Below are 11570 nucleotides of genomic sequence, written 5' to 3'. Positions count from 1 at the left end.
AAACCAAAGGTTATCAAACATAAAAAATCATTCTAACATATTAAAGATGGCTCTGATACTACTGATGGCTTTAAAAACAACAAGTTTATTTTTTAGTTTATAACAAAACCAAACCATTAAGGATCCATTTATAGATGTTAGAATGAAATAAAAACAACCAAAGAGTTTTTAGAATAATAACCTTTGAAGCCTTTGAACCCTCTTGGTTTTGGAGTGTTGATGAAGATAGAAAAATCAAAGAGTATGATTTTCTCTACAAGTATCCACCATCAAGATTAAGACAATTGGAATGCTAGTTCCTTCTTGTATTATTTTGTTCTCTAAGCCTTTAAGTACTTAACAAATAAGAACTAAAGGAAGACACAAAGTAAGCAACAACTTCAAAAAAGTGAGAGCTCCAAGCTCTTTCATGCCCACGGTTTTGGTGAAGAATCAAGAGGAAGAAGAGAGAGTTTTCATTTTCAAAAATACAAGCCTCATGCATCTCTTATATATTCCATGCAAAGTAAGGCTTAACCATTAAAATACTCTAAATTATTTGTAGCCTTTAGAAGCATGGGAGACAAAGCATGGAGGCAAAAGTATGGTCACAAAAGTATGGACAACCTCCATGATTATAATATATATTTCGGCCATACCTCTCAAAAGAGGATGAATTCTTTATTTTTTTTATAAACTCTAAGTTTATAAAATATAAACTTTGTCTTTAGGTAAAAGACAAAAGAATCCAACTAGTCCAAACGGATGTGCATAACTTATTAATTCATACCATATGAAATAATAACTAGTTATACTCTCTTATAATTATTATTTTTTCATAAAACAATAATTATTCCCTAATTAAATACAATAAATGATATTATTTATTAATAATCATATTAATAATAAATATACAAAATGTGTCAACTTGATAAAGGTGTGACCCTATAGGATCATATATTATTAGCAATATCACTCCATAATGATTCTTTGACATATAGATTCAACACAAAGCACCCCAAGAAAGAAAGAACTATGCGGGATTCTTAACCCACAATCAATAAGCCTCACGTAAAACTCTACCTTACCCATCATAGCCAAAGGAATGTTGGATGAAGGATATGTCAATGCTAATATGGCAGGTATTTCATGCAATTCCTTTTTTAACCATAATTTGCAAAAATAGGTTGTTGATTCAGGAGAGAATTAACATATGTCAACTTTTGGATCACTTTTACATGATTCTATTAATGTGTCCAAGTTGAATCTTAGGTTCAGTCATCCTAATGGGTCATTTGCTCAAATTATAAAGATAGGAAATATGCATTTGTCAAATAATGCAACTTTGTTTGATGTTTTTGTTGTCCCTGATTTTACTGCCAATATTTTGTCTGTTCATAAACTTTGTAAGGATAGTAAATGTGAAATTCTATTTAATGAACATAACTTCACTGTTCAAGATTCACAGTCTAAGGTGACGGTGGAGACTGGTTGCCAATCTAGTGGGCTTTATTGCCTTGTAACTATGACATTAGGTAATAACCTCATTACGTCTAATAATAAATGTTAGTTTGAGAGGGGGTGTTAAAAATATATATATGTGTGCAAACTAACATTTATTATTATTTTTGTTATTTGTGTCTATTTTGTTATTTTTCTTATTTCAAGGGTTAAATGTGAAGTGTGTTTAGTTTATGGTGCTTTTGGTATTTTGTTCAGATATACATATGTTAGTTTTTTGTGAGAGACAGTGATAGTAGCCCCCAAAAGTTCCTTATTCTCTCTCAGATCATATTAGGGTTCTTCATAACCTAGCCATTATTCATATTAGTTCATCTTCTTTTCTGTAAGAGTTGAATGATTAGAATAGAGTGCAGAGCAGATTCTTTGTAGTGAGTTTTGGTTGTAATTTGTACATGAAAACAAACTCGATTTTAATGAGAAATTTGTTCATGTTGGAATTATTGAGTTTGTATAGTTTTTAGAAATATAAAAAAGCCACATGGACTAGTTCTCAAATTCTATTTATTTAAAAAAAAAGAAAAAGAATTCCACATATGCTATAGGAAACTGGAACCAAATGTGGTTGTTCTCTTTTTTAACAGGTAAAATAAAAGTTTAATGACCCACGACACAAAAGAAAAAAAAAATGTTAGTCAAACCCAAAGACGAAAGTTGGTTGACATATAGGTTAATAAAACATCTTTTTATCCAAACATTTACAACACTTGATTACCGATATTAATTATAATAAATCAATAAGCAATTCCAAACACAACTTATGTTTAATTCAAATAAGCAATTCCAAACACAACTAATGTTTGGCCATGCATTTTTTTTCACCGACAAAGATCATTCTTGCCTATAATTTTTTTTGGAAAAGACAAATGAGATTAAAAACCCAAACCAAGAGCAGCAAGAAGCTTACTTGGTGAAAGAAACAAATGTGATCCAAAGCAAAACAAAAACAAAAATTATGATCAAAGCAAAAAGATTGTGAAGATTCTTGCCTATAATCGTTTTCTAAAATTTAATTTTACCCCAACATCATTTTTTAAAAGGAAAAGCCTAAAACTTGTAAAGATTTTTCAATTCTTGAAGGTTGCACACCCTTTTCTCAGTTATCTGTCTACGTCGCCTTGCTCATTGGGGTCGTTTTTATAAAATTTGCTTTCCAAAAAAAACATGTCTACGTCGAAGATTGAAGAAACGGGGTTATAAACGGAAGAGCAATCTTGATTTGCGAAAAATGGCAACTAGTAAAACGTGTTCCTAAAGTTCACGACAACCGCTAAGTCGGCCGCTAGAGTAAAGAAAGCAACTTCAATTACAAAAGCTCATTTTGTTAGAAATTTGGGGTATAGAAAGGCTTGGAAATTCTGAGAATTATGGTATCACTTTCATATTAAAGTATTTGGGTGGTACTCTCAATCTTTAATCGGATAAGATACAGAAATTGAGAGCAAAAACAGAAAATCTGGTTGTTATGAATTTCGAGTGTACCATCAAATGAAGACCAAACTTAGTTAAATACATTTTCCATCAGAAAATTGTCACAAGACAGTTGTATGTCTGAAAACTGTCACAAAAAACAGTTTGATGTCTGAAAACTGTCACTAATCCGAGTTCTTTCTATAAGGGTCAAAACAAAGTCAAAAACCGGGTTTATTTCCAAAAATTCAAATTTCTGATGCATTTTTAATATAGTTCGACCCCAGCCAGGGGCTCCGCCCCTTGGACCCCGCTCCCAGAGGCGTTGCTCCCTGACCCCCGTTCGTTCATGGGCGAAACCTCTAAATGACAGTCTACTTTGAATCTTGAATAAACTTGAACAAGTGTGCACTCCATACATTCTTTATTTGTTTAATATTCATCAAGATTGATTTTGGTCAACAAATCAATCCATTACACTTAAATACACATTAATGATAGAAAATCACCAACACCTTTCGACCAAAGGCCCAATAATCGAGTGGTGAAGTGAGATTATCTTCTCTTTTCTTATTATTAGGTTTGAAGGCTTTGGTTCAAAAAGTGGCTGAGATAACCCGCACTAGCAAAAAGACAAGCTCTGTTCATGGAGTTTTTTTTGGTGATAACCACCTACGATTCGATTCAACTATCAGGTATCCGAGAAGAAGACATAAATAAAGAAAGGTAGGTTAAAGTGGAGAAGGAGACGAGCTTGAGAAAGAAATGATTTGTAATTGACGTCGATTTCCTATTTGGCATCTACTCATCAAAATCCAGCCACGTATGTAATATCTATGAATTGGTAACCTGAAAATAAAAAAATAAAAAATAAATAACTTTACATTTTAATAATGTTTGGGTAAATTCAGTAATTTAGGGCTTTTATTTCATTTCCCCTTTTCAATAAACCATTAAACCACCAGTTACCAGTAAAGCCTATCAGCGGCGCCTCCTTCTCTTTCTGTTCACCGCCGTAGACATTCCAGTTAATCGATTTGAGATCTTTGAATAATTTTACCAGCTGAGGTGAGATTTTGCTCGATTTTGCATTTACTTTTGTTTTGTAGGCTCATGAATCATGATCGTGCCAGCTTTTGCTTGCAGTGTTTAGCGCACTTGTTCCTCCTGGCCACAATCTTAAATTTAGTTTTCTGCAATTGTACATGACATGAATCGATTGCTTTTGTTTTCTAAATCTTGAGATCAATGGTTTGTGTATACGTGAATTACTGATATGTATTTGGCTCATTTACTGTGAGCAATTTTATGTGTCCAGTCTTTTGTTGTTAGGAGTTAGGAGAACACCTGAAATTCTAATATCGAAAAGTCAAGTGTGACATGCAGATAGGGTGGCCTTAGGTACATAATAAAGATCTAAGCAAATACCAAATGGTATGGAAAGTAGTGATGAGAAGATGTTGGTGCTTAAATCAGATGTGATGGCTTTCATCGAAGGTCAATAAAGGGTCTGAAGTGAATTTTGATTTGCAAATTACTAAATATACAGCAGAGGTGAGGTACTATTAAGGAATGACTGTTTTTCCTTAAAACATCATTGTGTGAGAAAGATGAGCTTTGTTCATAGCTGTTTTTCCTTAACCTTTCAACAGAAAAATGAGTGTAGCATTCAAAAATGATCATTTACAAGTAAATGTTTCCAATCTGTTTAGATGTCCTATTTGCATGTATGTATGTTAAATTGAATGTGGATAGTTGTTAGATGTATATATGCAAGCTGTAGTTGTAGCTTCGTAAAATGATAGATGATAGAAGAGATGGTTTTTGGCATGGCAGAAGTCAGAAGAGATAGATGTCACAGCGAGGTGTTTGGCAGCTTCAGAAGTTGACAGTGAGCTACTGTAATTGGGGTGGAAGTAGCAGGGGGATTAGGTATGTAGTGTCTATTTTTCCCATAATGTACATTTGGGTTTTATAGATTATGATTGTGTTTGTTGTGTAGGGCATTTATGGAGTCGCAGTTGGCAGCATTTAAAGAAAGCAATCCTCAGCTAGAGGTGGTTACAGAGCTTAACCGTGGTCAACATCCATTTCTGAAGGGAGCATACAGTAAGATGAGCTTCTTACTCTATTAGATTAGATTTATGAATGAATGGATATGAAGATGATTAAATGATATTATTTGGTTAGAGAACAAGAATGAGCGGGTGGTATCTGTGATGAACATGAGTCCAGAAGACGTGCTGCTTTGTGCAACCAGGCTTAGAAATTCACTTGGAAGAAAGGTGGTGAAGCTCAAGACCAGACATGTCACCAAACACCCCAGTGTACAAGGAACCTGGACAATAGACTTGCAGATCTGATCTGCTGCTACATTTCTTTTATAAAACTACATGTATTAACTCTCATCTCAAGGATCATACAATTTGGCATCATTAACAAAAACTTAACCAGTTACCAGCCTCTCAACTCTATCATTGATGCCTATAAAAGCAGACACTATTTGTTTCTTAGAGACAGTTTTGGGTAAGGATGGTGCATGTTTTTACTCAAATGCTATAAATTGACCTCTACAATACAACTAGAGGTGCACAAAGCAGACCAAACCGTTGGTTTTCTTTTCCCGTTTTTACTAAAAAACCCGAGAACCGAACCAGGTTTTTAACGCAATTTCACTTCCAAAAACCAATATTTATGCACCTCTAAGGGCGTGTTTTCAAACTCCTTATTGGCATTTTGGAAAAGCCAAATATTTCTGGCTTTTTGGAGAAGCCATTTTTTTAACTAAAAAGTTAATTTATTGACTTTTTCAACTCTCAAACACCCACTAAATACAATTACTTTTAGTTGTGAATTAATTCGTATGTGAAATGGCCAACCCAAGGCCTGGACTGGTGACACTGACTCACAGGACATAGGTCCTCTGAAAAGCCCAACTAGGAGAAACTTAACCTTAATTTATTGAAGCACTCTACTTATGGGAATTACAATTCTTGTAAATCCCAACTAATCTAAAATGATTCAAAGCCATGATGTCCCTTTTCACAGCCACAAATATTGGAAATTAAGTTGTTATTTGAGGACCTCCTTCCCTCCCATTATTTTTGGATTCAAAAAGGTGTTCTGATTCCCTACGTGTATCCTGTCTGAAGCAGCAGACACAAATACACTTGTATAATAATCGTTCATCTATTTATTTATTTTTCTTTTTTAAAAAAAAAACAAAACAAAACAATTGAATAATCTTTTTCCGTACCCATAATGTTTCTTTCTTCTATTCTTCAAGACCCACCGGAACATTTGTGTGCAAAAACTATAAAGTATAGGGGAACTATTATCGATGGAAGAAGTGATAACAACCAGTTCTGATCAAAACCATTATATTATGAAGTAGCAGGCAGCTCTAATCACTATGTTCCCCTGCCAATAATAATAATAATAACAATAATAACATTACAGAAAAGGCATCATGGGGCCTTTTGGAAAAAACAATATCTTGTACGGGTAATACAATACCTTCAAGGTTATAAGCGTGAATCATCATTTACTTTGTTTTAAAAGGGAAAAGGGAGATGATTAGATCCTTGTTGTTAATGCATGCATGATCTACAATTTGATCCACCATCATTAATTTAAGTGATCGGACAGCCAACATCATTATACAAAAAGTGGGAGCTCTCTCTAGATTATTACAACATGGTGCGAGTATGTGTGGGTCTTATTACAATTTTTTATGCTCACGCTCCTTGTTGACTTTTTCCATTGACGACGTTGACTATGTTGTTTGGTTGGGGGAGGAGGTGTAAGGGATACCATCTAATCAGAACTGTGTGGTGAGTACAATTGTGGTATTCGTCTCTGGTGTCAAAGCTTGTGGGGTTGCTGATCAGCGAAGTAGGGTTTGATTTTCTTGGGTCAGTACATTCGTGAAAGACATAATCTGATACGATGGTGGCTACTATTAAACCAAGTGAGAATAACTCGGAATGGGAATGGAAGTTCGTAAAATCAAAGAACCAACCAAATGCCAAAAGGGAACATGTAGATGTTTTGCCCGAGGAACGTGGTAACACGGTAAACCCTAATTTTCATGATTCGGAGGTCTTGTCTCTCCTTGGATTTGAAAGCCTTGTGGAAAGAATGTGAGAAATTTTGTATAATACCGGATGTTTATATTGCAAGCAAATTGTCTATGATTAGTAAAAGATTTGCGTTTGTCATATTTTTACGTGTGGTTGATAGGCACAATCTTGAAAAGAACATTCATCCATGTGGACCGGAAACCATCATATTTTTGCTTCTTCGACAAGGATTACTTGTGGGAAGAATGTTGTGAGGACTAAACCTACCGATCGGAAGTGAGAGGATTGGTTACGGAGAAAGAGGAAGTCGGATTCATATTCACATAAATGAGAAGTATATAGGAAGAATAATAGTCTATGATTTCTTTTTGAAAAGGAAGAACCGGCTTTCTTTGAATTTGAAATAATCAAACTATCCTAATTATGACACTCATGTATAAAGGGTTCTCCATGAAGGAACCAAATGACAATTTATTCCTATAGAACATTTAGGAACAAGACGATTGAAGTGGAAATATCGATAAATTTTTGTGGAGTCCAAAGAAATGAAAATAAATAAAAGGTCAACTTGTTCAAATTTCATCTCTATTGAATATGAATATCAGAATAACAGATATAATAATGATTCAATGGGTCGGGTCACATCAAATGGAAATGGGAGGGTGGATGAAAAACAAACGTATGCAAATGTGGTTACCGGAAAAGTAAATTGGATGGATGGTGGGACTAAGGACAAAGTAATGAAAAGGGTATCTTTGGAATCTCCATAGTTGTTGAAAGTTCCAAATGCTTCATGTGGGGTTTGATGTAAGGATTATTGCTAATCTTTACAAGTTGTGTTTGAAAGAAGGATTTCAATACGTGAAGATAAACTATATTGGCAAATTGTGGGTATGGTTAGAATTCCAAACAAGAAGTGCATGTACAAATGTTAATGTAAATGAGGGATGAAACGCTTCTTCAAGGAGTTAAAATAATTGTTTAAGAACTTTATGGTGAAAGAGAGAATGTTTTGGGTGGAGAGTGATAGACTTCTGTTGTCTTCTTGGATGTTTAATGATTTCAAGAAAGCAGCGGATTTATGGGGTGAAATTATGTTTTAAGATGAAGACTAAAAAGATAACATTTCAATCGGAAGAGTGTGTATAAAATCATATTTTTTTATATCAGATCAAGTAGTAGTAAAGATTGAAAGCATGGATTATATTGTCAAGGTTAAGGAAATTTTCAGTTGGGTTCCTAATATTGATAAGGGAGAACAAGATAATGAATCTCATGAGGGGTCTCAATTGATGGAGAAGATGATGAAAGTTTGGATTCTTCAAAGGATAATGAAAAGGACGATGGATCATTTGTTGTGGATACTTTCTATCAAAAAAAGGTTCATGAAAAAGGAAGATGGACGAAGATGTTAATAAACGGGCACAAATAAGTGGATGGATGCTAGAGTGTAACATCACAAATTTTAAACCAAATTTTTCTTTAAAAATAAAGTAATTACACATTCAAACTCATTCTTTCAAAGTATTATAAAACCCTTTTTGCTTAAACATCAAAACATGGTTTCCAAAAACATAGTATCAAATCAGAGTAGGATCTTTACATCAACAGAAGTCTCCAAAACAATAACAACATGGATGCGATTATACAGTCATGTCGCGCCCTTCCCTCTCACACATGAACAACCTGCAAACATTTAACTTGACAACGTAAGCATAAAGCTTAGTGAGTTCCCTAGTGTACCACATATTCCAAAACACATACAATGCATACAAACAATGACTCGCGACCATACGCCATTCCGCCTTACTCATAGCCTAGCGTCGTTTCGTCATCAACAGTTGATTCGCGGCCTTGTGTCGTCCCGTTATCAACAGCTGACTCGCAGCCTTGCGTCTTTCTGTCAACGAAGATGAATATCAAGGCTCACAACCTAGCGTCATTGTAACATCTTGATTTCCAGGTATTCCAATTTGGACCTTGGTTTGTGATTTGTTTGCAAAGTTAGTCCTTAATGGCATTTTTGTAATATTGGGACATACATGCGTACGTTGGGCGTGCATGGCCAGGGGCAAAACCTAGTTTTTAGGGTTTGGACCCTATTTAAACATCATTATAGCCCCGTACTCTCTCTTAACTCCAGCCTCCATCCCTCTTTTTGCCCTCACTTTGAAACCCTAACGTGTGTGAGTGTATTTTGAAGCTTGAAGAGTCATTTTTGTGCCATTTTGGTGCTCTTGGTGGTGAAGGAAGAACCTTGAAGTTGTGGTGCTTCACTCAAGACTTTAGATCCAACAACTACTCTCCCTTGTGCATCTTATGGAGGTATAAAACTCCAACCTTGATGAATATTTCATTAAGATCTAGTTCTAGCTTAAAGTTGGCACCTTTGTGTCCCAAATCGTGATCCTTGTGAGTATGGAATACTCCAAGACTTTTGAGTTGTCCTTTAAGAGGTTTTAGGGTGTGATTAGTCATAAAAATGTGACCTTGGGCATTAGTTTCTTTCCATGCATGATATAGGTTGTCTTAATGGGTCAAGAAGCTAAGATTTTTGATGTTGAGGTCTTAATAGCCATGCAAGACCATAAAGTTGGAAACTTTATGGTTAAGAACATCATTTGAGGGCTAGATCTTGATTTTGGGCGAAAGAGCTTAAGGATTAAGCTATTAATGGGAAGAATGGGTGAGAGTTGTGTACGCTAGGCATACCAAAAGGTACGCTGCGTGTACGTGGTCAGCCCCTCGATTCTGGTCAAACGCGTAGTACGCCCCGCATATATGTTGAGTACGCCCAACGTACTCACCGAGTTGACTCGGTTGACTTTGACTTTGACTTTGACCTGGATTTTGACCAAGTTTGACCTAGGGGTATATTGGGTATTTTGAGTTGTAGTCTGAGTTTAGGTTACTGTTATTTGCAATGGTGACCGGTAGAGTTGGTTTTCAGAGCAGCATATTGTTCAACTTTTCATCCGTCTATGATGTGAGTTTTCTCACTGTATCCATGGGTCAAAGGCACCAATGTCGGCCCATCATTGTGTTATGTAGGATGATAGTTGTTATGTGACTACTATGTGTTTGTATGTTCGAGTTGAAATAAACCCCAGGGCGGGGCCCACTATCGTATGTTCGGGTTGAAATAGACCCCAGGGCGGGATCCATTATTGTATGATTGGGTTGAAAGATACCCCAGGACGAGGCCCACATGTGTTGATCAGGTTGAAATACACCCCAGGGCGAGGCCCGAGGGCTAGGCCCATATATGTATATTGGGTTGGTCTATACCCCAGGGTTAAGCCTAGTTGTATTATTGGTATGTGGTATTTTGGGGAACTGACTAAGCTTGTACTTACAGTTTATGTTTATGGTTTCAGGTACTTCCGGTTCGAAAGGGAAGGGCCCAACGTTATGGCACAACATGCTCCCCTCATGATTTCAGCATTTTGAATATATGTACTCTGATATTTTGGATATTATATTTGGTGATGGTTTTTGAAACAACTAAATAATGAAATTGATAGTCTTTCAATGAAAAACTTTATGACTGTTTTTGGGTTGTTACAGTCGTTCCACCATCAACCCCTCAAACTTGACACATCAATACATTGTACAATCAAGCAAATAACACACAAAATACTATTCTAGTCTATTTTTAGGTATCTAGGCTCACAAGTCAGCGTCGTCCCACCATCAACCCCTCAAAATTGACACATTAGAGCATCATACAATCAAGCAAATAACATACAACCATACCAAAGATTTTGCTAAGTCCTTCTACACTAGAATCAACAACTTTGAACCTATTAGTTGTTGCCAGGGTCGTATAGACCTGCACCTACCCCATTTTCCCATGTTTGGCCTCCAACACCAAATTTCGAGCTTGGGCCACATCATCTGTCTCACCAATCTTCTGTGTAACACCCGCAAATTGGACTAATCATTTTGACTATTATAAGCGTTAAAATTGAATTTATGATAGAAGATTATTTAGGATAAATAATCTTAACCAAAGTTATAGTATATGTGAAAAGGATTTCGTACATATAAAGAACGCCTAAATCTCACTTCGTGAGAAAAAGTTATGAATTTTCTAATATTTCAGCGTATCAGTATACGGCTTAGAAACCGAAATTGAAATCGGTCGATTGTTAGGAAAAATAATCTAAACGAGAGTTGAAGGTCTTGTCAATAGCTATCTGTCGATATAAAGACAGTCGAGAACGGATGTCATATAAGAGAGTTATGAATTTTTAACGTACTTTAACAGTGTAATCCTATTAAAAATATAACTTTAAAAATAAATTCAAAACTAGCCGACGGAGTCTAAATGAAAGTTATAGACCTCGTCGATAGCTACGTGTGGATATAAAACTTATCGAAAACGGAGCTCATATGAAGAATATATGAACTTTCTAGGAAACATAAATTCTTCATGCGCACCAGCGTGCGACAACAAAGTGCGCCACACGCACTAAAACTCCACCCAGAATGCGACATGTGGCACCACGTAGAAAGTGACACGTCACTCTATTCCGACCAGATGTGTGACGTGCACCATATCTATGCGCAGTGTGT

General features: G+C 35.7%; 1 protein-coding gene across 2 annotated transcripts; it reads left to right on the top strand.

Moving 5' to 3' along the window:
• The first annotated feature begins 3829 nt into the window (after positions 1-3829).
• LOC145114614 (mitochondrial ribosomal protein L51/S25/CI-B8 family protein) lies at positions 3830-5367 on the top strand. Of its 2 annotated transcripts, XM_079050664.1 has the most exons (5): positions 3830-3978; positions 4297-4464; positions 4747-4842; positions 4913-5019; positions 5101-5367. In XM_079050664.1, exons 3-5 carry the CDS (start codon positions 4763-4765, stop codon positions 5271-5273), a joined length of 360 nt encoding a protein of 119 aa, XP_078906790.1. In that variant the 5' UTR covers positions 3830-3978; positions 4297-4464; positions 4747-4762; the 3' UTR covers positions 5274-5367. The 2 variants fall into 2 exon arrangements, with proteins under 2 accessions (XP_078906790.1, XP_078906789.1); XM_079050663.1 differs by lacking the exon at positions 4297-4464 and having other exon boundaries at positions 3832-3978.
• Positions 5368-11570: the final 6203 nt, after the last annotated feature.

Source organism: Lactuca virosa, chromosome 5, assembly GCF_052849685.1.
Source record: "Lactuca virosa cultivar CGN04683 chromosome 5, Lactuca_virosa_CGN04683_v6, whole genome shotgun sequence".
NCBI classification, from domain to species: domain Eukaryota; kingdom Viridiplantae; phylum Streptophyta; class Magnoliopsida; order Asterales; family Asteraceae; genus Lactuca; species Lactuca virosa.
Note: the sequence above shows the minus strand (reverse complement) of the source record. Positions and strands in the feature narration are given on the sequence as shown.

Coding starts and splice junctions, on each gene's coding strand:
- LOC145114614 (XM_079050664.1), top strand. CDS start 4,763: ATGTCACAGCGAGGTGTTTGGCAGCTTCAGAAGTTGACAGTGAGCTAC. Junction 4,843..4,912: donor GGAAGTAGCAGGGGGATTAG/GTATGTAGTGTC, acceptor TTTGTTGTGTAG/GGCATTTATGGAGTCGCAGT. Junction 5,020..5,100: donor ATTTCTGAAGGGAGCATACA/GTAAGATGAGCT, acceptor TTATTTGGTTAG/AGAACAAGAATGAGCGGGTG.